Source organism: Danio rerio, chromosome 7, assembly GCF_052040795.2.
Source record: "Danio rerio strain M-AB ecotype USA chromosome 7, GRCz13ab, whole genome shotgun sequence".
Classification (NCBI taxonomy): Eukaryota; Metazoa; Chordata; class Actinopteri; order Cypriniformes; family Danionidae; genus Danio; species Danio rerio.
The window spans coordinates 29793655-29821102 of record NC_141027.1 but is presented as its reverse complement, the minus strand read 5'-3'; the positions used below and the strand labels follow the sequence as shown (position 1 = coordinate 29821102).

Below are 27448 nucleotides of genomic sequence, written 5' to 3'. Positions count from 1 at the left end.
TCCCGTACTACTCCATACCACCCTGCTGGAAATGGTCAATGTGAGCGTTTCAATAGAACGTTGCATGATCTGCTGCGTTCTCTTCCACCTTCTAAAAAGAGTGATTGGCCACTTTGTCTCCCTCAGGTTCTCTTTGCGTACAACACTACTCCTCACCAGTCAACTGGAGAATCCCCGTATTATTTGATGTTTGGACAGGAACCTAAACTTCCCATTGATTTCCTCTTGGGTAGAGTTAAAGAGCCGTCAGCCGGCAGTGTTCATGGGTGGATTGTGGAACAGCAAGATCGGTTACAAGTCGCTTTTGAAGGTGCTCGTGAGCAATTGGGTGCCGCAGCCGACCGGCGGAAGGCCCAGCATGATCTTCAGGTAAGGGAAGCACCACTGAAGGAGGGTCAACTAGTTTACCTTCGCCATCATAGTGTGCGAGGTAGATGTAAAATCCAAGACCTGTGGAGCTCAGTGGTCTACCAAGTCCTAAAAGCACCTACTGAAAGTGGAGTAGTCTATACTATTGCTCCTGTTGCAGACCTCAGTAAAACCAAACATGTACACAGATCCTTGTTGAAGGCCCAGCTTGGTCCGAATCTGCTTCCTAGTCCACCTGAACCTGCAATGGGTGATGGCATGCAGCCTTCAGATGAGGAGTGTGATGGAGACTTGCTGGTTCTAGTTCCTGAGACACCAGAGCTTAGAGGAAGGTCAAGGTCACAGGGTGCTGTCCCCCCTGTTCCTCGGGTGGTAGACGAGGAACTGGAGGGTCGAGCAACTGGGGAGACTGTGCAGCCTGAAGTGGTGCCCTCTAACCCTGTAAGAGCAGCAGAAGTTGTGGTAAGGAGAACTGTGAGAAGTACGGCGGGTCAGCATTCTAACCTGCACCACCTCCCACGAGCTGTAGGTACAGGGACAGTGTCCAGTATAGCGACTAACCCTTTTGGTACATTCTTTCGCCCTTGGAATTAGGCTCTTCGATTAATGATGTTTAGTTCACCGTCGGGGCGACGTTGCAGAAATTGGGGGTGGAATGTGATGGTGTAGTGCAGCTGATTGATATGAGTAACCAAAATGTGATGGTGCTGTGCAGCTGATTGGCATTGACATCGGCCAATCGGCACGTAGCACCGCCTTTTTAAACCTGATTGGTCGGTGCTTGGGATACGTCACGTCCGACTCCGACGCACTGGTTTGGGTGTCTGTAGCCGCGGCTACAGGTAGAGGCTCTGCGCTCGTTCTGAATTTTGTAAGTTGTTTGAATCGACCCACGTTAAGCTCTCTTTTGGCATTGTTCTAGTGCATCGTGTGGCGGTGGCTTTTCCCTTGGCTGTGGTGGCTGGATGACTGTTCAGTTGCATGTATGTGATGGCTTTGAACTGGCTGAGTAATGGGGTTTAGCCGCATTTTAACCTGCGTGTTTCATGCTGTACAGCTATTAATTCCGGCACCTCGCTGTATTGTATCGACCAACGCGTGATTAGAACGTGTCTGAGTGTGCGCCCATTGGTAAGTGAAGCACGTATGATATGGTGTGATCATTTAAAGGACCATGTTAATGGGCTTGTTTGCGCTTTTCCTCCTTAGGATCCTCCCTTTTCCCCTTTCTTTCTCTCTTACATCGGATCTTCCTCTGGTATCATTTGCTTACTAGCTCCCGTGTTCATCGCTATTGCCGTGGTTACCGGAGACCGTCTGCAACTGCTGCTAATGCTAACGGCGGCGTATTGGCTGCCGCTTGGACACCACCAATGCAGCTGCTAGCGGGGACTGCCTGCAATAACTCTTAGCGTGCTGCTTTGTGCTCCCCTTCATTCTTTCATTTGTTTATTTGTGTTGGATAATTGATTTGTCAACATAAGCATTCTTCTGTTTTTTTTTGTTGTGTCTTTATTTATGCAAAGTATTGATTTTTGTTTTTCGTTATTAAGAGTATTCTTTTGTGAGTTTAGTCTTATTTCTAGTAACAGTTAATGTTGGGTCTAGTGTAGGTCAGATGGTGTAAATACAGCTGCAGCTATCTTTCAATTAGATCATGTAAAGTAGGTGTTGACCTGATTGACCCACTTATTTGTGTTTTGTTGGTTATTGATTTTTATTTTTATTTATTTCAGGAACTGAGGTTTCCCCCGGTGGATGACGGGTCACTTTCCACTGGTGGTGGTGTTTCTCTATCGTGTGCTGTGGACACTGAGTGCGTGATAGCGTGATTTTTGAGTGCACTGTGGTGTGTGCGTGTGCTGGGGTAAAGTCTGTCCACTCGTACCCAGTCAGTGGGAACCTCCAATCCTGGTTTGGTTTTGTTTATTTATTGTTTCTTGTGTTTAATAATGAAGTGGGAGTTTTTGATGTGTTTTTAAGAACCGTTTTATTCCAAATAAATATTTTTGTACTTTTTCATTAACTCACGTCTCTGTGCCTTTCTGGGAGAAACGAACCTGTGTCCTTTTTCTAATAGTTGTTTCCCTGGGTAACTCCTGGGGTGGCGTAGTCGGTTATTTTTATTTAAAAAGATTTAAACCCTACTCTATACCCTCGTCACACATGTAAAACCAGATAGCCTATTGTGCACAGCTCATTAGCTATGGCTGCATAAGACATACACTTCTCAAAGTGTCCACTTTCAATAGCTCCTTGCACTTCTGTCAGTTCTGCATCTTTTTCTGAAGCCTCTTCCACCTCCCTTGTGGTTAGGGCTTTTGGAGTGGCACTAATGGCTACAAATCTCACAAACTCATCTGAGTCATGTGAGTGTTTCTCTCTCATTGCTGTGCTCCCCAATATTTCTCTTCCTGAATCATAGACAATCTTAAAGTCATATGGTTGGAGACGTAAAACGCACCACTCTATGCGGGCACATGGCTTAGAACGTGGACCATATATTGACTCTTAACGGTTTATGATCTGTGAGCAAGTCAAACTGTCTCCCATAGATATACACGTGAAGCCTTTCACAAGCCCATACAAGAGCGAGGGCCTCCCTCTCTGTCTGGGAGTACCTTTCTCTCACAATCTGATAAACTACTGCTGATTTAGCACACTGGCACCATTTGACCCATTTGACACTGTGTTAGTACTGCCCCCACCCCTACAGGGCTCGCATCAGCTATAACCTGGGTTGGTGCGTCTTTGTCAAAGTATGCCAAAGTCCCTGCTTTTGCAAGTTCCTCCTTTAGAGCATTAAATGCCCTTTTCTGTTCATGTCCAAGACAAATTCTGTTTCCTTTCTGGTAAGATGTCTTAATGGCTCCGCCAGTGTTGCAAATTGTGGAATAAATCTGCTACTGTAAATGACAAGTCCGAGAAAACTTCTAATTTTAGAGACGTTTTGTGGTTCTCGGGCTTCCACTACAGCCCTGACTCTTTCTTCAGTGGGCCCAATCCCTTTCTGAGTCAGCAGGATTCCCATGAAGTTTAAGCGATCTATGCAAAACTGACATTTTTCCGGATTTAAAGTCAGTCCACATTCTCTTATGCGCTTCGTGACGGCATGTAGGCGTTGGCTGTGTGTTTTTTGGTCCAGAGCATGCACAATTATATCATCAGAGATGTTTTCAACTCCCTCTATTCCAGTAAGTGCAGCAGCTATCTCATGTTGATATTGCTCACTTGCAGATGATACTCCAAAAATGAGACGCTTATATCTGTACACTCCATTATAAACTGCAAAAGTTGTGATCTGGCGAGATTTTGGTGTCAGCTCTAACTGATGGTAACCCCATTTCAGATCCAATTTGCTGAAAACCATTGATCCATTCATACTTTGTAGAAGTTCATCTACTGTAGGAATAGGGTATCGTTCTCTGATGATTGCTCGATTGGCCTGCCCCATGTCAAGACAAAGTCTGATTTCAGAATTAGCTTTTGGCACAGTTACAACAGGATTAACCCATGGAGTGGGTCCATTTACTTCTTCTATAATGTCCATCTCTAAGAGTTCTTTTATTTTATCCTCCACAGGACCTCTCAGATTAAATGGTATTCTTCTTAAGGGTTGGGCTACTGGCTGGACTGTTTGATCAATGTACAGACAGATTTGCTTAGTTTTCAGCTTACCAACTCCCTGAAACACTTCTGGGTATTGGGACTGGAGTGATTGTTTAAGGTATGTTACCGCTGCAATATCTGTCCCAATTTTGAGTACTCCAAGCTCCATGGCTGTATCTCTTCCTAGCAGAGGTTCACCAGTCCCTTCTATAACAATAAACTCAGCATGTACCATCCGACTGCCTATTGTTACATCACATTTAAATGCTCCCTTTACCGGCAAAGGCTGATCAGATGAGTAAGAGAACAAATTTTTCTTTGTATCTAGGATGTACGAATGACATTTAATTCTCTGATTTCAGTTACTCCCATGTTTTCTCATCTATAATATTGCTGGAAGCACCTGAGTCTACCAGCATCCTCAGATGAACATTTCCCAAGCAGACTTTCAGTCTATCTGTATCCTTGCCATCATTTTGAATGACAAATGCATATTCAGTCTGTCCCTCCACTTGATTAACTCTCTGTTTTACAGTTTTGGTTTTGCACATTTTTGAAAAATGATCTCGTCCCCTGCACTTATGGCATATTTGACCTCGAGCAGGACATTTTAAACCTTTTCCAAAAAGATCTGTGTTTCCACATCTATAACACTGTTTATTCAACTTACTGCTTTCTGCTTGGTGTTTTCCCTTTGTATATTTCCTCCTTTTTTCCAGACTCGATTCACAGTTTCTGTAGCATTATCAGATTTTGATGCATCACTCACTGATGACGCAGACATCTGTTCCTCAATTCGTTCACAGAGATCGGCAACTTCCAACGCGCGATCAAGACTGAGATTCGGTCCTCCCTCCAACAATTTACGCCGCACATATGTTGATGAGCCTCTGTCTACGACGGCATCTCGAAGCTGATTATTCAGGTCATCTGCAAATGCACTGTCTCTCGCCGCTTGTCTAAGACGTGTTGTAAACTGCTGAACAGTCTCGCTGGAGTTTTGAGAAAGTTTATAAAAGGACTGCCGTGCGTATGCAGTATTTACTCGTGGCACAAAGTATGCATTTAAGGCTGCAACTGCCGCATTAAAGTTATCACCATGTCCCGTATTTGGCAGTGTGGAGAAAATATCTTGGACATCAGGTCCCGCATGATGCAAAAGAAGTGCTCTGCGTCGTTGACACCTTCTTCTATAATAAGTCCTTTTCCATCTGCATAAAGTTCAAATGATGTTAGCCATCTTGTCCATCTTGGCCCAAAAGTCGCGGGATCTTTGTAGCACTCAAATACAGAAATACCTGACTTTTCCATCACATGTGTGCTCACCATATCCCGGCTGCATCCTTGTCGCCAATGTTATGTATGTGTGTCTTATCATCAAATATTCATTTATAGGTCACACATACTTCTGAATTAAATCAGCCACACGCCGGTTAAGATTTTACCACCACTCTTTACTTCTCTTGTGTGTATAAACTCCGTAACATTACAAAACGTCCCATCATGCCACCTGTTTCCTGTCTTAAAGACACAGATGCAATTATAGTACATGACAGGTGTTGTTGGTAGAGCAAGCAAGTTTTGTACACGTAAAGTCAGAGTCTGTAGGCAAAATAGATGCAAATAAAAAACGTCTTTATTTTCCAATCAACTTCCAATCAACAGAATTACTTAATCACTTTCCTTAATCTATATGCACACTTCTCTGTTACCTTGAGTTACGTTACGCTCAGTTACGAGACGAGACGGTCAAAAACTGTGTGCTTCCTACCAACACTGTCCCACTCCATGCAGTGAAGCCACAGTTATAAAGTCTTCTACTGATACCTTGTGGCCAATAGCCAAAATACAACGTATGGCTCCCACACCTGTACTAGTTATTCATGGTCTTACTAGGCTTAATGCAAACTCCAATTCTAATTCAGCAAAAAAATGGGACAAAAACATGACAAACACAACAGTTCAATTGACACAATTTTATTTCAATTCAACAATACATTTTTGGCAGCAACACCGCAAGACGCAAGTATTGCTGCCTCAAGCTCTGACACGGGACATTAGCAATAAGTAAAGGACTGGAGAGGTGGTGAGGCCACTGGTGTTAGCATGCCTGGCTAATCAGCTCTTCCTGCATGATCAGGACCGGGCGCTCATCCTCCATGTCTGATGCTGTGATCTAAAGCAAAAACAAAAACAAAATCAGGTTTATTGTCCCCAAAAAAACTGACATTTTGAAAAGTTTTTGTAGATCATAGGTACCGTAAACCAGTCGTGGAGGAGGATCTGCTCCAGTTGTATCCTCTCGCTGGGATCGGGATGCAGACAGGCATTTATGAGATGACTGCATTCTGAAAGACAGGATTACTGTTTGACTATTACTTTAAACATCCTTTACATTACACTTCTCCTGATGGCATTTTGGACAGCTGAGCCAAGTGGCTTTGTCAGACACTTTTTTGTTTGATTGTTACAATTTTTTCAAGTTCTTACCACAGGACAAGGACGGCAGATACCAGAGCCAGTGCTGCATCTTTTCCCGATCCGTGTAGTCTGGCATATATCCACACACCATAGTGTATAGCAGCACTCCAAGCGAATACACAGTTGCTGGCCGTGCTAAGTATTTGCCCGTTTCGAAAAACTCCGGAGGGCAGTACATCTCTGTGCCTGGAGGAAAGAGATTTGCATGTCTGAGTTACAACAGTTTGTTTTTACTGTATTCAGCAGCTTGTGTGTCATGACACTAAAGTTTTAATACTGTACATACCACTAAAAGTGTGGTACTCTGTTTCGTGGAACAGGTTCCCACAGCCAAAGTCAATCAGGGTGACATCCATGGTGTGTGTGTTGATTATTAAGTTCTCCAACTTTATATCTCTGTGGAATACTCCGCGCCGGCAGCAGGTCTCAGCTGCCTCGATAACCTGGCGCATCACATACCGAGCAAACCTTTCTTCAAAGATGTTGCCACAGCTCTCCAACAGCTTGAACACACTCAGGCATGGTGAAGGGCGCTGCAGGACCATTATATAATGATCTGGAAAGTCCTGCCAATCCAGCAGATCGATTATGTTGGGTGAGCTGGGACCCTTGTTTGCCATAAGTGTGAGGCCGATTTCAAGTGGTACAAGTTCTGGAAGGCCAGGCTAGTGGAAAGAGTTTTTAGGATGGTTAAATTAAGGTGGTTTGCACAACATGTTTATAATTTGTTTATTGAGAGATAGTTTGCTGTCTATGATTAACACTGTTGAAAAAATAAAATAAAAACAGAGTTAGAGGAGATGAGTCTACTTACAACGTAGAGATATTCCATGCCCTCCATTTTTCTGGCAAACTTGATTGCCACCTGATCAACAAAACAGAATATAACAGTTAGCACTGGATTACTTCAGGCCATTCAATAATCCTTGTTGAAATTCTAGTCATGAATTTGTAGCATGTTTGGTCAGGTTGACCATTTATCAAGCACTCTAATTGTGTTACAAAAGACAAAGCATAACACATAAATATAGTTAGTTAGGTAGATTATGCAAAAATATATGTAAATTTACCGGAAGACCATCATGGGCACGGACACCAGCATATACGGCACCAAATCCTCCTTCTCCCAGTAGCTCACCCATGTTGTAGGTCCAGCACATGCCTGTTCAAATATAATTAGTTTTAGAGACAGATTCATATTCTACAATGCAAAAGTAAAACTTTATTACCACTTTATACACCATTACGTCACTAATACATAATGCAGAAACATCTAATCCTTTCAAAAAGTGAAAGCATCAAGCAGCCATAATTAATATGAACTTACTCCCAATAATCAAGACCATGTCTTGGCTTGGGTTTTCTGCCAGAGGACACACAGTTTCTTCCTCTGACAGATCATCTGGAAACTCCTGGATTTGCTCGTCAACAGTGAAGAGAGGAATCTCAAAACTACTGTTGGGAGTGTTCTGAGGACCATAACTCTCTACAGAAGATATGGTCTCCACTGAAGTTGGATCTAAAGAGGAAAATACAACAATTATATATAAACACACAAACATTTCAATACTGCTACAAATAATACATTTATAGTATTTACAAAGACAAAACTGAAGAGTTCAGATACACAAACATCTGCACATCTGAACATTTGAACTCTGCAAATGTTTAAAGCTATGATGATCTTCTTTAATGATTAAGTTCAGTAAACACAAAAGATGAAGAGATTTACCATCAGTAGAAGTTTCTTCCTCCAGCTCCACATTCTCACACTGTTCCTGTATTTGCAGGTCAATGATGGAGGAAGGAACCTCAAGGTTGTTAGGAGCTTGCTGGTAGTCATGATGCTCAACAGGGTTTGAGATGTTTCCTACTGAGGTTTGATCTAAAGAGGGGAACATCCATTCAACATTTACTTTAATTAAAACACACAGAAACGTTTCAATCCTTTTACAAATACATTTGCAGAGACAATATTTTAAAGCTATCATTTTTAAAGTGATCATTTTTATAAAAAAAAAAAAATTCCAGTCACACAAAAAATAAAGGGATTTACCATCAGTAGAAGGTTCTGCTTTGGTGACTGGCTTCACCTTCTCACTGTCCACCTGCTCCACCTTTTCACCCCTTCCAATTCTTGGGCGTGAAAAGCGGAACAGCTTTCTCCAAAAACTCGATTTTTTCTTCTCTTTCTTTTTCTCCTTTACCAAACTCCCTCCATCTTCCTCACAAGGAACGACACGGCTCTCATCAAGCTGATGGTTTTCAAGACGAGGCGTGTCATTATTTAACTGAAGTGGTGTACTAGGATGTAAACTGTACACACACTCTGACTCTGTCGCTATATTCAGACAAGAAATTCGCTGACCCATGATAAAACAAACGCACTGTCTCACTCCAAACTACCCACTAAAACTAAATTACACCGTAAAGCCTTAACATTCCACTTTGACGTTCTAATTATGACATCAAATAAAATGTCCTTGAGATCAATTTGTTTTGTTTTAAAATTTGCTGGACTACATATTGCATACATAATACCTGACAATTCTTATAGTAATGCCTAAAATAAAGCTAAAATAAATATTAAATCATATTATAAATGTAAATCTACTTGTTTTAATACTTGTTCAAACACTTATATAAATGTTTAATTCCGTACTTCTGCAGTATAATGCTGCGTCGCTAATACTTTCTTATTGGTTGAATTCTCTTTCTCAACCACTTGAGGGCGGCAAATATCATGGTATCTGAACAGAACTGATAGTCCACATTACTTCATGATGTCAGTGGGAGTAGTCTACTTGAAGAGTTTTATTTCTTTTTGTATGTATATTTAATGTATAAGGAATTGAAGTCAGAAATTAATTAGAGTAGAGATGTGTGGATGGGATTTAAAAACAATAATGTGAATCTACTGAATCTAGTATTTTCCTTTCGTTTTCCTTATAAGTTAGAGGACGTGTGTTTTTCAGGAAACAATTTTAATTAAATAAAATATATTTCAAAATGTTTGTTTAAATTATGAAGCTCGGCCTGGTTTTGATCTAACTTGTAACGGGTGTCAACAATCTCCAGCCACTCTTTTTAACACTTTCTGGCTTTGTCCAGCACTAAGCACTTTTTGGGCATCAATTTTTAAATCAATTTCTGAATGTTTTCTTTTATAAGACCATGATTGCATATAGCCCATTTTTTCAAACTCTTCCGAAAACACACACCAAGTCGACAGAGCACACTCTCTCTCATATATACTTACTTGAATATTTGATTTCATCTCAAAACACTATGGATTTGAGTGTGTCATTTTTTTAGTTATCAAGTGACCTTGAATTTCATGTTTCATGTGATTAACTAGGCTTGAAACTACACTCTACAGCAGTTTAAGTTAAAAATTCTGCTGTATTTAAGCAGCGTTTATACCCAAAACCAAAAATCCTGTCATAATCTATTTACGCTTTTCTAGCTGCAGACCTGTTTGACTTCTTCTGTTGAGCAGAAAGGAGGATATTTTGAAGAAAGCAGGAAACTTGTAACCCTTAATTCCATGTTTTTTTTTGCTATGGAAGTCCATGTGCACAGGTTTTTATTTATTCATTCCTTTGGCTTAGTTTTTTTTATTTATCAGGGGTCACCACAGCAGAATGAGCCAACTATTACAGTATATGTTTTACACTGCGAATGCCCTTCCAGGTGCAACGCTGTACTGAGAAACACCCATACACACTCATTCTCACACACTCACATACACCAAGGTCTATTTAGTTGATCCAATTCACCTATAGCACACGTCCTTGGTACCCAGAGGAAACCCACGCGAACACAGGGAGAGCATGCAAACACCACACAGAAATGCCAACTGGCTCAGCCGGGACTCGAACCAACAACCTTCTTGCTGTGAGGCAACAGTGCTAACCACTGAGCCACCGTGCCACCCTACAGGTTTTCAGCTTTCTTCAAAATAGTCTGTAGTGTTCAATAGAAAAAAGAAACTTGTCAATGTTTGAAACCACTTGAGGGTGAGTAAATAGAGTGTAAATTATAATTTATGTGTGAACTATCCCTTTAAAGGTTATTCTATCTAGAGGATCAGAACAAAAAATAAAAACATTGTGCCACTGAAAAATAACGTATTAGAAGAATTACATCTTATAACACAAACAGATGTTTCAACATTATATTTTTATGAATAAATTAATGGTTAGGATGCTCACATTGCTTGAGCTGAACACCAGACAATTGCATCCATTATGTGGCCAATAGGCTATGAACAGCTAGTGTTTTTCAGCCAATGAAAAAGTGTTTCAGCTAGTGTAGACAGCTAGTGTTTTTCAGCCTTTTTTATTGCATAACAAGAACAATAGCATACAAAAATGAAGAATACAATACTTATATTTTTTTACATCAAAGGAACAAATCAGTAGAGCAGGGGTCACCAATCTCGGTCCTGGGGTGCCGGTGTCCCTGCAGGGTTTAGCTCCAACTTGCCTCAAAACACCTGCCTGGATGTTTCAAGTGTACCTAGTAAGACCTTGATTAGCTTGTTCAGGTGTGTTTGATTAGGGTTGAAGCTAACATCTGCGGGACACCGGCCCTCCAGGAACAAGTTTGCAGACCACTGCAGTAGAGAATAAAAAAACAAACAAAATAAATTACAGGTATATATAAACCACAAAAAAATTTGCATAAGAAAAATAATCCATAATTGCACACATCCTTGAAGCTTTTTTATGTTTTTATGACTTTTAGGGTTTCAATATAATGCTGAAAATATTTTTTTTAAACAAATCAATATCAGGCCTATCATTGGACCATTTTTGTTTGTGTACATGGTACTTTGTATATATTATCATTAAATTAATAAACAAATTTTGCTCCAAAGTTTTGTTATTATTATTGCATATCAAAAAAATATATTTACAAGAAAACTGAATTTTTAATTTTGTAAGTTTAGACACAAGATATTTAACATCAAACCAAAACATTTGGGTATATGTGCATTTAAAAAAAGTCTCAAAAAAATTGTAACAACTTGTTTCATTGGATAAATTAGATGTATTAGTTTATATGTCACTTCTTTAACTTTATTGGTGAGACAGTATTTACTAGGTAAGTTTTCAAACTTTTTTTTCCACTCAATTCGCTCAAATAAGGAATTTTAAAAAGATTTGCATTTAGGCAACAATGTAGTTCTGCAAAACCTTTTAATGTAACAGTTATTCAATTTATTGTCTATAATTTTCACACCATTGATACTTAACTGATTACTAAGTAAAAGATTTGATTCAGTGAATACATTACCGAATAAGAGCCAAACAAGTCCACTAGAAATTGCATCAAATACTATTGCAAATTCTTTAGCAGTTAAGGGGATCTTGTAATTGAAATAAATTCACAATAATTAAAAGTTGTCTATTCCTTTTGAATAACTGTATCATCAATATAATATCATTATTTTGTTTTATTAAAAAAAGCATTTTAAGGTCAAAATTATCAGCCCCTTTAGGCTATATTTTTCAATAGTTTACAGAATAAACCATAGTTATACAATAAAAATAAACAGCGGGGCTAATAATTCTGACTTTAACAGTTTATACTAAACGTGACGAAACTTCTGTTTTTGCTAATAATGTTTTTCTTTTAATTGACAAATCTTTCATTAACCATAAGTTTAATGTTTGTTTTGTTTTCTTAATAATTGGTGTAAAATTCAGTTTACTTCTCTCTTTTTGATCTTTACAAATTTTTTGACCCAAATATTTTACCATCTTCTTTACTGGAATACCATATATATTAGTATCATTGCATATTTTCAGAGAGAACACTACACATTTTTAAATATTTAAACATAAACCAGATGCAGATGAAAAAAGATTGAGGCAATCAATAGCAGTTTTAATTTTAATTTCATTATTTAGAAAAATGTAAGTGTTGTCAGTTAACTGAGAACCTTTTAGTTCTGTCGCTAAAATTCTATTACCTCAAAATCTATCTCTTTTGATATGCAGGGCCATAGTTTGTGTTACCAGTAAGAAAAGAAAGGGTGAAATATAGGACAACCTTGACGTACTGTATGCTCCTCTTGATTTCAAATCAATGTTTTTCCTTGTGATAATTTAATTTAGTTTAAATAAAGCCTTTATAAAATAATCTTTAAAGCCAAAAAAAAAGAGTCTTAAACATAAAACTATGATCAATTGTATCAAATGCATCAAATAAAATAAAACTATTATCCAAAAATTATTTCATTGTAATCAATCAAATCTAAAATGAGTCTTATATTACTGGAAATGTGTCGCCCTTTCATAAATCCTGATTGACATACATCATTAATAGGGTCTTTCTGCAAATACAAGCAAATATTTTTGGGGGATTATCATTTATTTGCGGGCATCCGGGAGTGTCTATGCATTTCAGGGATACTCCCGCAACTTCCGGGAGACTTGGGATGTCTGAATTACACACCTGCTGTTCTAAGTCTTTGTCTACCTATATACTCCTCCAAACCCACACTCCACCCAGTGGTCAAAAACAGCATTTTAACAAACATAATGGCTCTTACACCCCGGCCCCTAATTGTACATGGCAGGTAGACATAACAATTCAACAATGTTCATACAGAGAGCCATTAAATCAACACTATAAACATTGTATTAATCAATTCTGTGTAGATGTAAAATTTAACAGTCTTTACCATCAGTCCATTATATTTCCATGCTGTCATACAACAGACAAAGTTTTGTCACAGGTCTCTCAAGTACACTGGTTTTAGTTTGTATTCGCACAGAACGAACAAGTCCATTTTTATCTGGAAAAACCTCCAGAATTCGCCCCATTAACCAAGACCCTCGAGGGGCAGACGAGTCCACAATGACAGCAATGTCAGCAGGAACAAAGTTTCTCCTTTCCTTATTCCATTTCTGCCAATCTTGAAGCAAAGGCAAATATTCATTTGTCCATCTTTTCCAGAATAAGTCAGACATATACTGGACCTGTTTCCATCTCCTCTTGCTGTATAATTCAGATTTATCAAATAATCCAGGTGGTAATACGTTTACCTTTCATCTGAAGAAGATGGTTTGGAGTAAGTGGCTCCAAATCATTAGCGTCATCTGACAACTTAGTTATTGGGCGATCATTTAGAATGGCCTCAATTTCACATAGGACAGCATGGAATCCTTCATCATCCAAAATCTGCTGATGTAGGATGGAATTCAAAATTCATTTGACCATTCTAATTACACGTTCCCAGATTACACCATAATGCGAACCTCCTGGAGGATTGAAACTCCACTGGACACCTTTCTGGAGCATTGCCCTTTGAATCTTGTTTTGATTCCATGATCTCAGTGATTCCTTTAATTCCTTTTCTGCGCCAACAAAGATGGTACCATTATCTGATCTTATTTGAGTTACTTGCCCTCGTCTGCAGATAAATCTTCGAAAAGTGTTGATGCATGAATCAGTGTCCAACGAGTAGGCGACTACCATATAAACTGCTCGACTTGCCATGCAAGTAAAGATGACTCCGTAACGTTTTACAATAAAGCGTCCTCTTTTAACTTCCACAGGACCAAAATAATCCACCCCAACATTCGAAAATGGAGGCAAATTGGGAAGGAGTCGTTCCTGCGGCAAGTCTGCCATCTTCTGCTCACATTTCTCAATCGTCTTCCTACTCTCAAAATACAGTCTTGATAGACAGGATCCAATTTATACAGCTTGCTCTCTCGGCTTATTTTTAAAACAGGTAAAACTTACAGTTTTTTTTTTTAAACTGTTGCCTTTGACTGAACACAATAATAGCTACTTCAGCTTCGTTCAAATCCTGCTTATGGCTATGATTTAGTAATAATTTTTATTTATTTTTATTATGTTTTTAATGAAATTGGTCTTACAGTTCATATTTTCTGTAGTATATTTATTAATTCTGGTACTTTTACCATAAACCAACATCTCAACCATTTGGTAGAGGCTGATATTTTAGAAATAATGTGATGTGTTGAATAAAAATGCACGGATTGTGTTAACTAGCGACATTAGGAGTTAAGAAATGCAATCAAAAAAAATTCTATTGCTTTTGTCTTGGTGTGACAGTTAAAGGGCTTTTTGTAATAAAATTTTGTCCTTTAATACAGCAGTCAGATATACGAACTGTGCCCTTAATTTGACCTGCTCAAAAAAAACACTCTTTCTGGATGTATCAAACAAAACTCATGCACAGAAGACAGCACGAGCATTTACAGCTAATAAACTCATGTAAATATTTTCCGCCTACTTTTTGAGAGATGACAGGCGGGTCTTACACGGCTATGATTGGTTATTGTCCTCAACAGAAAGGGCTTTAGAAATATAAGCGCTGTTCACCCATGGCGGGAAGAATACGCGATTATCACAGGTAATAGACACAGTGGAGAAAACTTGGCACGCTCATGTCTGGATCCACAGCTTTAACAGCTAAGAAGAGAGGAAAAGTTACCTTACAAACTGGCCAGCGGGTCAAATGTCCAAAGTGAGAGAGCGAGAGATAGGCAGAGGTGAAGTTTTACAACATTTCTCCCTAATAGTGAACTAGCGGCTGGTATGCTGTGCCGCCTCGCCCTCGCACCTCCGTCCTCCGCCATAGTATTGCGACATCGCTCATAGGAGATAAATGACGTCATCACGTAATAACTGGGTATGACCTATTACTGAACTGATATCAATCATTTTGACACCCCTAGTAACGAGTAACGATGCAGCACATAAAAAAATCTATCGGAGTAAAAGTATTAAACTCATGTAAAATATGTACTTAAGTAAAAGTGGAAGTAGGAGAAAAAAATAATACTCCAGTAAAGTACAGATACTGCCTTTTAGTACTTAAGTACAGTAGTTGAGTAGTTCTACTTCGTTACTATACATCTCTGCATGAGTGCTATTTACACACATGTTCCTCTTGACTTCAGGATCATCTGCTTTGAGAGTAGAATCAAATATTTGTGCTGGCCATTATTCCACTGGTTTCCACAGATAACTTGGTCCATTGATCTATTCTCTGTTTGTTACCAGCTGGTCTGCTTTCAGACCTCTGGAGCAACAGTCTGCTGGATTTTGAGACGTATGTAAGTATCGCCACTGTAACGGTGTTGTAATTTCTCTTATTGCAGAGATCCTGTTGGCGACAAAGGTAAGAAAACGTTTGTCCTCATTTTTTATTTATTTGAACACGGACATACTGTCTGTCCAGAATACTGAATCCACCAATGGAAACTGCAACTCTGCCCTTAACATTTTGTCCACTCGAGCAGCAAGCACAGCAGCTGTCAGTTCAAGATGTGGAATAGTTACTGATTTCAAAGGTGCTACTCTAGCCTTACTGAGTAGGAAAGTTTTGTGGACATCGTGTTTTGTCTCCATCCTAAGGTACGTCACAGTGCCATATCCTAGTGTACTTGCGTCAGCAAAATGATGCAACTGAACGTTGGCAAGTTCATCCATTCCTGCTGGTTTTAGACATCTTTCCATCTTGAAATCTGCAATCTTCCCAAACTCTTTTAACCAAAAAGACCACTGCCTTTGGAGATTTAAGGTTAGCAGATCATCCCATCCACATCTTATCCTACATAACTCTTGCAGGAGAATTTTTGCCTTAAGAGTGAATGGCGCCAAAAATCCTAAAGGATCATAAACAGAGCATACCTTTGACAGAACACCACGCCTGGTGCAAGGATGATATTTGCCAGTTATTTTAAAATTGAAAGTGTCGGATTCAACACACCACCACAAACCAAGAGCTCTTTCCATTGGCAACTGGTCCAGATCCATCATATTTTTGCCCTGGGCTCTGTGTTCTTCAGGTACACTTTGTAGCACAATATGGCTATTGCTGATCCATTTTGTTAACTGGAAACCTCCTGCTAAGCAGACATCTGTGAGATCCTTGATCATCAAGATGGCCTCTTCCTCAGAAGGTACACTTTTCAAACAATCATCCATGTAGAAGTTTGTGTGAATTGTGTCAATTACCTTTTCAGGAAAGTCAACTTTTTGTCAACTGCAGTTCTACGCAAAGCATAGCTAGCACAACTTGGGGACGACACAGCACCAAACAAATGCACTTTCATCCTGTATGAAACACAGAGTCCTGATTGATATAACCATCTGGCCACCATAGGAAACGAAGAAAGTCAGTATCTTCTGCTGCAACTTTAACCTGGTGAAACATTGCTTTTACATCAGCCATAAATGCAATTGCCTCTTGTCGAAACCTCACAAGAACTCCCAACAGTGAATTTGTCAGATTAGGACCCTGCAGAAGCTGATCATTCAATGTTGTACCTTTAAAGGCAGCTCCAAATTCAAACACCACTCTTAATGTTTGCTTCTTGGGGTGATAAACCCCATGGTGAGGGATATACCAAACTTTCCCTTCATCCTGTTTTAACTGATGTAACGGTACTATTTCAGCATAACCATGTTGAATTACCTCATCCATGAAATCTTTATATTCTTGATGGAAAATCTTGTTTATTTAAAAGTTTCTTTTCAATCCAATTAAGCGCTGTTTAGCCACACAAAGGTTGTTTGGCAACATGGGAGTTTCCATCCTAAAAGGAAGATTCAATTTATAATGTCCATCTTGAAACTCAATTGACTTGCTTACCTTTTCCATAAATGCATGCTCTTCTCTTGACATTTCCTTCTTTTCAACAGCATTCTCATTAAAGTCATGATTGTATTGTTTACTGAGCATATCCTCCAATGTTCTTACAGAAATCCTGTTAACAGTCACACCTGAACATTTGACCATATTCCTGCTTCCTTGGAGTGGTCCATTTACAACCCATCCCAATAGGGTTCTAACTGCATAAGGTCCATCTCCATTTCTGTTTATAACCTCCCAGGGCTCCATTACCCTGGAAGCATTTGCTCCAATCAGCAAATCCACATCAGCAGGAATTTGAGGAATCTCAACACCTTTCAGATATGGCCAATTTTCCAAATCCCTTTGAGTGACAGTGTTGTCTCTGGATACAGGCATTCTTTCTAGAGTGAAGACTTCTCGAAGACTATAAAAGGTGTCATCAAGAAGGTTAGACACTTCCAATCCAGTCAAAACCGTGCTATTAACAGCCATTTGAATGCCCGTTGTTTTCAAAACAATATTAGTTTGCTTTCCCTTTAATTTCAAACTGTGCATTAAGCGTTCTGAACAAAATGTGGCAGAACTGCCAGGATCCTAAAATGCATAGGTTTAAATTACCGTTTGTCCCTTACTGGATTTGACTTGAACTGGTACAATTGATAATGCACAGTCTCCATCGTCACCGGCTCCTGTTTTGCATGAGGAGATGTTGGAAACGCTATCATCTGGATTAACATCCTCTTGACATACCCTTTCATCCACACCAGAACATGAAACTTGACTTTCAGCGCTCAACCATTTCTCAACATCATCTACAAACTCATGGAAAATCAACATTTTTCCATTGAACCATGTTTGTTGTTTTTCCTTTTCTTCACTGGGCAAAAGAACCATCACGGAATTGTGCATTTCCTTTGTTTCGTCTCTCAATTTGATGAATTTCTCAAAAGAACACTGCACCTGCTTTTCAAATTCTTGGTTGGACATAAAATCCTTTATAATAGCCATTAAGTTCTTTGCCTTGCTTAGTTTACACTTTTTTGTCTTTTGCAGAGTTTCTAATTTTTCCAATAATGCCTTAGGAGTGAGCCTAAGGAGCCGCTTTTCCCTCACATGCTCTGTTTCAACCTTCTCAAACAGCACAATAGTCTCTGTCTGTTCACAGGTAGCCGCACCATCATCATCACAATTTATTAAACTCATATTTACAAATTAAAATCATTTGCTTTCATAGCAACTTTAAAACTTAAGCAACCAATGCATTGAATTTACGCTATTGTGTGCTCACAAAGTCATTCATTAAGTAGCGCTACACATACCTTTGTTTCATTCATTCAGTTCATCACAGCTGCTCCTCAAGAAAGTCCATAAATGATGCATGATGATCCACAAAGAAGCCATTTTTTTTGACAAATGTAGTGACACAAATGACCATTTTGTCACTTGAGGTGTTGTAGGGTTGTTTCTGACGCGTGAGATCTCAACAAACGAATAATCTTCCAAATACTGCTTATCAGGTTTATTTTTTTTAACAAACAGTTCTTATGGCTCAATTTCCACTCACAGTTTGGTACATAAATGCTCATAAAAATTACATTGAATGCCTCCACAAAGGTCTTTCCAAACACGGTCAAAAAATGTTGTGCTTCCCTCTAATTACACACCTGCTGTTCTAAGTCTATGTCTACCTATATACTCCTCCAAATCCACACTCCACCCAGTGGTCAAAAACAGCATTACAACAAACATAATGGCTCTTACAGACCTGAATTGTGTATTTTTGTCTGAACAATTTTCCCTTTGAATGAACCTGTAACGAGGAGTCTGACACAGAGGGATCCATTTGCAGTATATTTATTAAACACTGTATAATAACAAGCACACAGTAGGTACTGGTGTGCGAACTCACATAAAACGTAGTAATACTGGGTCGATAGGCTGGCGGCTGGCTGTCAAGGATAGTGATAGCAGGCATGGGTCAGAGGCAGGTGGCGTGGATCAAAGTCGAGGTAAAAGGCAGGGTTCAGGGCAGGCAAGGCAAGGCAGAGCAAGGCAAGGCAAGGCAAGGCCAAGAAACAGTCCAGGTAATAACGGGGAGGTCAGGCAAGGAGATGAATGCTCAGTAATGTCAGCAAGGCAGAACAAGACTTCGCACTAAAGTGATTGTTTGGGCTGCTTATATGTGTGTGCGTGGGTAATCATAGAGATGTGCTGCAGGTGTGTTGCAATCAGTGTTTGAGGATGACGTAATGTTAGAAGTCCGGTGATGATGACCTCTGCTGGCCAGCCATGGGAATGACTGGGACCAAGTCGGTGACAGAACCTCTCAAAATTGCAGCACCTGCTGCGCGATTACTCCCATATGACATCCATATATCATACCCTCACTGGCTTTTCCAAGTTATAAGGTGCGTTCGACTTTATGCAGCGCTGCGCAGATCGATCGAAATCTGTCTTAAAGCGGTGCATTCTGGTTAGAAATCTTGTTCGGATTGATGCTGCGCCGACGCCACGTGACTGTCACATGTGGCATCAAAGTACCGCGACAGCGCTCCGAGATCAGACGGCAGACTCAGACCGTGCAGCTTCTGAAGAGCGACTGCAGGAGCTCTGATGACGACACCGATATTACACGATTGGCCAAGTTTACTACATGACAACAAACACGTGTATTTTGGGTTTATGTTTATACATGGACAAATTCCGATTCAAAAGTTTCAAAACAAACAATTCACTTTTCACACCCTCTCTTTCTTGCACACATCTTGCTTATTAAAAGACCACAAATATTTTACTGCAGTAATCATCTTTTGTTAAATAATCTGGTTATAAAGGTTAGCTTGTTTGCACAGGTTTATTTTTAACTTTTTTATACAGACTATTTACTGCATTCATCTCCATGAACGATTTAAATGATATATTTTAGTGTATATTTTAGTGAATAACCTAAATATGAACTCAAATAAGTCTTACAGACTTGAAATAAGAAAATCATCATCATTGATCCTGCCAGTCTGCCACCCTAAAGCTCTCTTAACAAATTAAGTTAAAGAACTATTTTACTAAATAATTATAAAATGGTTTTATTATTATAATATAAATATATATATATTATTTCCTGTCTAGCAGTTTAAAGGCTACCTGCTCTTTCTGGGAAACTTCTACATAGCTCACTTATTTTACCTTTTGTTCTTTTCAACACAATCTTTTTGGATTAAAACGCTTTTTTGAAAATGCTTTCATTATCCAAAATAATCTCATTTATTAAGACCTAATCAAAACACCTTGTTTTGCTTTTTACGTTGGAAAATTTTATATCTATAAATGTACACATATGTAAACCCTTTTTTAGCATATTCAAACAAGAAGTATTAGCCTAAAGATTGATGTTTAACTCCTAGAATTTATACTTATTACTATGTATTTAATAGACCTGTTCGTTTTTATGTTTATGTTAACCTCTCATTTCCTCTTATTTCTCTCATGCATTTGTTATATGTTATTCATAATTCTCCCTTATTGTTTAAAAAGGAACTATAGTTTGTAGAGACTGTTTTCTGTTTTATTTGTAAATGTTTTGTTGTAATAAATGAAAAAATAAATAAATGATGATGACGCCATGTGATCGGTCATCATGACTGCAACAACTTTGATAAAAAGATCAATATTCATAAACTAAATTTGTGTTAAATGTATAAAGCAAATGACGACTGCATTTAGAAATCAGATCTTAAACGCAGCGATTTTGTATGGGATGACAATTAACCGGAAACCCTGGGGCTGGCTGACTGAAATTAAAAGTCTGTGTGCTTATAGCCCATTTGTTAACTGACCTTTGTGTTAAACATTTTCAACTAAAAACTTGAGATTATAATCAATGTTTTATTTTATGAGAGACGTCTCTACCACATACAATCTTTTAGAAGGACTCATCTCTATGGCTTAATCAGCTTGTTCTCAACCACATTCCTTTCTATTTTAAAATAATTTTTATTATTCTGCTAATACTTCCAAACATGCTTTTTTGTTGTTGTTGTGTTGATGCAGATATTGAATTATCTATAGATCAATGCTTCCATCATTTTAAAGACTGATATGTCTCTTTCAGTGACACAAGTCAGCAACCAGGGCATCATGTAGAATGCAGTTTCTCACTTGTATATATTCATAGTGCAGAAATATCACAACCACAGCCATATCACCCTGCAGCCCAAGACCAGTTATTCACTGAAGCTCCACCAAAAGCTGGTGTGCGGTGAGCGAACTAGCACCATTGTCCTGTGGCTGCCATCGCATCATCCAAGTGTATGCTGCACACTGGTGGTGGTAAGGAGAGACCCCCCTCATGATTGTGAAGCTCTTTGGGTGTATGGTCATACACAATAAATGTGCAATATAAATACACATCCCTTACTGCTTACTATGTCCAATCCAGCTCCTGGAGGACCACAATATTCTTTTTTTTTAGCTTCTTTCATAATAAAATACACCTGTACTAGTTAATCATGGTCTTACTAGGCTTAATGCAAACTCTAATTCTAATTCAGCAAATAAATGGACAAAAACATGACAAACACAACAGTTCAATTGACACAATTTTATTTCAATTCAACAATACATTTTTGGCAGCAACACTGCAAGACACAAATATTGCTGCTGCAAGCTCTGACACCAGACATTAGCAAGAAGCAAAGGACTGGAGAGGTGGTGAGGCCACTGGTGTTAGCATGCCTGGCTAATAAGCTCTTCCTGCATGACCAGGACCGGGCGCTCATCCTCCATGTCTGATGGTGAGATCTAAAGCAAAAACAAAAACAAAATCAGGTTTATTGTCCTCAAAAAAACTGACATTTTGAAAAGTTTTTGTAGATCATAGGTACCGTAAACCAGTCGTGGAGGAGAATCTGCTCCAGTTGTATCCTCTCGCTGGGATCGGGATGCAGACAGGCATTTATGAGATGACTGCATTCTGAAAGACAGGATTACTGTTTGACTATTACTTTAAACATCCTTTACATTACACTTCTCCTGATGGCATTTTGGACAGCTGAGCCAAGTGGCTTTGTCAGACACTTTTTTGTTTGATTGTTACAATTTTTTCAAGTTCTTACCACAAGACAAAGACGGCAGATACCAGAGCCAGTGCTGCATCTTTTCCCGATCCGTGTAGTCTGGCATATATCCGCACACCATAGTGTATAGCAGCACTCCAAGCGAATACACGGTTGCTGGCCGTGCAAAGTATTTGCCCGTTTCGAAAAACTCTGGAGGGCAGTACATCTCTGTGCCTGGAGGAAAGAGATTTGCATGTCTGAGTTACAACAGTTTGTTTTTACTGTATTCAGCAGCTTGTGTGCCATGACACTAAAGTTTTAATACTGTACATACCACTAAAAGTGTGGTACTCTGTTTCGTGGAACAGGTTCCCACAGCCGAAGTCAATCAAGGTGACATCCATGGTTTGTGTGTTGATGATCAAGTTCTCCAACTTTATATCTCTGTGGAATACTCCGCGCCGGCAGCAGGTCTCAGCTGCCTCGATAACCTGGCGCATCACATACCGAGCAAACCTTTCTTCAAAGATGTTGCCACAGCTCTCCAAAAGCTTGAACACACTCAGGCATGGTGAAGGGCGCTGCAGGACCATTATATAATGGTCTGGAAAGTCCTGCCAATCCAGCAGCTCGATTATGTTGGGTGAGCTGGGACCCTTGTTTGCCATAAGTGTGAGGCCGATTTCAAGTGGTACAAGTTCTGGAAGGCCAGGCTAGTGGAAAGAGTTTTTAGGATGGTTAAATTAAGGTGGTTTGCACAACATGTTTATAATTTGTTTATTGAGAGATAGTTTGCTGTCTATGATTAACACTGTTGAAAAAATAAAATAAAAACAGAGTTAGAGGAGATGAGTCTACTTACAACGTAGAGATATTCCATGCCCTCCATTTTTTTGGCAAACTTGATTGCCACCTGATCAACAAAACAGAATATAACAGTTAGCACAGGATTACTTCAGGCCATTCAATAATCCTTGTTGAAATTCTAGTCATGAATTTGTAGCATGTTTGGTCAGGTTGACCATTTATCAAGCGCTCTAATTGTGTAACAAAAGACAAAGCATAACACATAAATATAGTTTGTTAGGTTGATTATGCAAAAATATATGTAAATTTACCGGAAGACCATCATGGGCACGGACACCAGCATATACGGCACCAAATCCTCCTTCTCCCAGTAGCTCACCCATGTTGTAGGTCCAGCACATGCCTGTTCAAATATAATTAGTTTTAGAGACAGATTCATATTCTACAATGCAAAAGTTAAACTTTATTACCACTTTATACACCATTACGTCACTAATACATAATGCAGAAACATCTAATCCTTTCAAAAAGTGAAAGCATCAAGCAGCCATAATTAATATGAACTTACTCCCAATAATCAAGACCATGTCTTGGCTTGGGTTTTCTGCCAGAGGACACACAGTTTCTTCCTCTGACAGATCATCTGGAAACTCCTGGATTTGCTCGTCAACAGCGAAGAGAGGAATCTCAAAACTACTGTTGGGAGTGTTCTGAGGACCATAACTCTCTACAGAAGATATGGTCTCCACTGAAGTTGGATCTAAAGAGAAAAATATAACAATTATATATAAACACACAAACATTTCAATACTGCTACAAATAATACATTTATAGTATTTACAAAGACAAAACTGAAGAATTCAGATACACAAACATCTGCACATCTGAACATTTGAACTCTGCAAATGTTTAAAGCTATGATGATCTTCTTTAATGATTAAGTTCAGTAAACACAAAAGATGAAGAGATTTACCATCAGTAGACGTTTCTTCCTCCAGCTCCACATTCTCACACTGTTCCTGTATTTGCAGGTCAATGATGGAGGAAGGAACCTCAAGGCTGTTAGGAGCTTGCTGGTTGTCATGATGCTCAACAGGGTTTGGGATGTTTCCTACTGAGGTTTGATCTAAAGAGGGGTACATACATTCAACATTTACTTTAATTAAAACACACAGAAACGTTTCAATCCTTTTACAAATACATATATTTGCAGAGACAATATTTTAAAGCTATGGTGATCATTTTTATAAAAAAAAAAATTCCAGTCACACAAAAAATAAAGGGATTTACCATCAGTAGAAGGTTCTGCTTCGGTGACTGGCTTCACCTTCTCACTGTCCACCTGCTCCACCTTTTTACCCCTTCCAGTTCTTTGGCGTGAAAAGCGGAACAGCTTTCTCCAAAAACTCGTTTTTTTCTTCTCTTTCTTTTTCTCCTTTACCAAACTCCCTCCATCTTCCTCACAAGGAACGACACGGCTCTCATCAAGCTGATGGTTTTCTTGAGGAGGCGTGTCATTATTTAACTGAAGTGGTGTACTAGGATGTAAACTGTACACACACTCCGACTCTGTCGCTATATTCAGACAAGAAATTCGCTGACCCATGATAAAACAAACGCACTGTCTCACTCCAAACTACCCACTAAAACTAAATTACCGTCAAGCCTTAACATTCCACTTTGACGTTCTAATTATGACATCAAATAGAAAGACCTTGAGATCAATTTGTTTTGTTTTAAAATTTGCTGAACTACATATTGCATACATTATACCTGACAATTCTTATAGTAATGCCTAAAATAAAGCTAAAATAAATATTAAATCATATTATAAATGTAAATCTACTTGTTTTAATACTTGTTTAAACACTTTTATAAATATTTAATTCCGTACTTCTGCAGTATAATGCTGCGTCGCTAATACTTTCTTATTGGTTGAATTCTCTTTCTCAACCACTTGAGGGCGGCAAATATCATGGTATCTGAAGAGAACTGATAGTCCACATTACTTCATGATCTCAGTGGGAGTAGTCTACTTGAAGAGTTTTATTTCTTTTTGTATGTATATTTAATGTATAAGGAATTGAAGTCAGAAATTAATTAGAGTAGAGATGTGTGGATGGGATTTAATAACATAATAATGTGAATCTACTGAATCTAGTATTTTCCTTTCATTTTCCTTATAGGTTAGAGGACGTGTGTTTTTCAGGAAACAATTTTAATTAAATAAAATATATTTCAAAATGTTTGTTTAAATTATGAAGCTCGGCCTGGTTTTGATCTAACTTGTAACGGGTGTCAACAATCTCCAGCCACTCTTTTTCACACTTTCTGGCTTTGTCCAGCACTAAGCACTTTTTGGGCATCAATTTTTAAATCAATTTCTGAATGTTTTTTTTATAAGACCATGATTGCATATAGCCCATTTTTTCAAACTCTACCGAAAACACACACCAAGTCCACAGAGCACACTCTCTCTCATATATATATCTCAAAACACTATGGATTTGAGTGTGTCATTTTTTTTAGTTATCAACTGACCTTGAATTTTATGTTTCATGTGATTAACTAGGCTTGAAACTACACTCTACCGCAGTTTAAGTTAAAAATTCTGCTGTATTTAAGCAGCGTTTATAGCAACCTTCTTGCTGTGAGGCAACAGTGCTAACCACTGAGCCACCGTGCCACCCTATAGGTTTTCAGCTTTCTTCAAAATAGTCTGTAGTGTTCAATAGAAAAAAGAAACTTGTCAATGTTTGAAACCACTTGAGGGTGAGTAAATAGAGTGTAAATTGTAATTTATGTGTGAACTATCACTTTAAAGGTTACTCTATCTAGAGGATCAGAACAAAAAATAAAAACATTGTGCCACTGAAAAATAACGTATTAGAAGAATTACATCTTATTACACAGACAGATGTTTGAACATTATATTTTTATGTGAATAAATTAATGGTTTGGATGCTCACATTGCTTGAGCTGAACACCAGAAAATTGCATCCATTATGTGGCCAATAGGCTATGAACAGCTAGTGTTTTTCAGCCAATGAAAAAGTGTTTCAGCTAGTGTAGACAGCTAGTGTTTTTCAGCCTTTTTTTTGCATAACAAGAACAATAGCATACAAAAATGAGGAATACAATACTTATTTTTTTTTCACATCAAAGGAACAAATCAGTAGAGCAGGGGTCACCAATCTCGGTCCTGGGGTGCCGGTGTCCCTGCAGGGTTTAGCTCCCACTTGCCTCAAAACACCTGCCTGGATGTTTCAAGTGTACCTAAGACCTTGATTAGCTTGTTCAGGTGTGTTTGATTAGGGTTGAAGCTAACATCTGCAGGACACCGGCCCTCCAGGAACAAGTTTGCAGACCTCTGCAGTAGAGAATAAAAAAACAAACAAAATAAATTACAGGTATATATAAACCACAAAAATATTTGCATAAGAAAATGAATCCATAATTGCACACATCCTTGAAGCTTTTTTATGTTTTTATGACTTTTAGGGTTTCAATATAATGCTGAAAATCATTTTTAAACAAAAAAATATATGGCCTATCATTGGACCATTTTTGTTTGTGTACACGGTACTTCCTATATATTACCATTAAAATTAATATTTAATATTGAATAAATTAATATTGTTATTATAAACAAATTTTGCTCCACAGTTTTGTTATTACTATTGCATATTAAAAAAATAAATTTACAAGAAAACTAAATTTTTAATTTTGTAAGTTTAGATATAAGATATTCAACATCAAATCAAAACATTTGGGTATATGTGCATTTAAAAAAACAGGTTTTATCAATTCCTCCTCTAATTCACAAAATGTGCACGTAGATTCTAAGTCTCAAAAAAATTGTAACAACTTGTTTCACTGGATAAATTAGATGTATTAGTTTATATGTCACTTCTTTAACTTTATTGGTGAGACAGTATTTACTAGGTAAGTTTTAAACTTTTTTTCCACTCAATTCGCTCAAATAAGGAATTTTAAAAAGATTTGCATTTAGGCAACAATGTAGTTCTGCAAAACCTTTTAATGTAACAGTTATTCAATTTATTGTCTATAATTTTCACACCATTGATACTTAACTGATTACTAAGCAAAAGATTTGATTCAGTGAATACATTACCGAATAAGAGCTAAACAAGTCCACTAGAAATTGCATCAAATACTATTGCAAATTCTTTAGCAGTTATGGGGATCTTGTAATTGAAATAAATTCACAATAATTAAAAGTTGTCTATTCCTTTTGAATAACTGTATCATCAATATAATATCATTATTTTGTTTTATTAAAAAAAGCATTTTAAGGTCAAAATTATCAGCCCCTTTAGGCTATATTTTTCAATAGTTTACAGAATAAACCATAGTTATACAATAAAAATAAACAGCGGGGCTAATAATTCTGACTTTAACAGTTTATACTAAACGTGACGAAACTTCTGTTTTGGCTAATAATGTTTTTCTTTTAATTGACAAATCTCTCATTAACCAT

General features: G+C 38.2%; 2 protein-coding genes across 2 annotated transcripts; both read right to left on the bottom strand.

Annotated features, from left to right (window-relative positions):
* Positions 1–5939: 5939 nt before the first annotated feature.
* Positions 5940–11474, bottom strand: LOC137490286 (serine/threonine-protein kinase pim-2). The gene is made up of 10 exons (XM_087261310.1): positions 11049–11474; positions 8516–10906; positions 8192–8344; positions 7787–7978; positions 7530–7621; positions 7274–7324; positions 6746–7124; positions 6469–6645; positions 6238–6326; positions 5940–6154 (listed from the first exon to the last, which is right to left on the bottom strand). Exons 2-10 carry the CDS (start codon positions 8829–8831, stop codon positions 6080–6082), a joined length of 1524 nt encoding a protein of 507 aa, XP_087117436.1. The 5' UTR covers positions 8832–10906; positions 11049–11474; the 3' UTR covers positions 5940–6079.
* A 10194-nt stretch (positions 11475–21668) lies between these two features.
* Positions 21669–26184, bottom strand: LOC100538327 (serine/threonine-protein kinase pim-2-like). Its single transcript, XM_087261309.1, has 9 exons — positions 24238–26184; positions 23921–24073; positions 23516–23707; positions 23259–23350; positions 23003–23053; positions 22475–22853; positions 22198–22374; positions 21967–22055; positions 21669–21883 (listed from the first exon to the last, which is right to left on the bottom strand). The coding sequence occupies exons 1-9, from the start codon at positions 24551–24553 to the stop codon at positions 21809–21811; spliced, it is 1524 nt and encodes a 507-aa protein (XP_087117435.1). The 5' UTR covers positions 24554–26184; the 3' UTR covers positions 21669–21808.
* Between the last annotated feature and the right edge of the window lie 1264 nt (positions 26185–27448).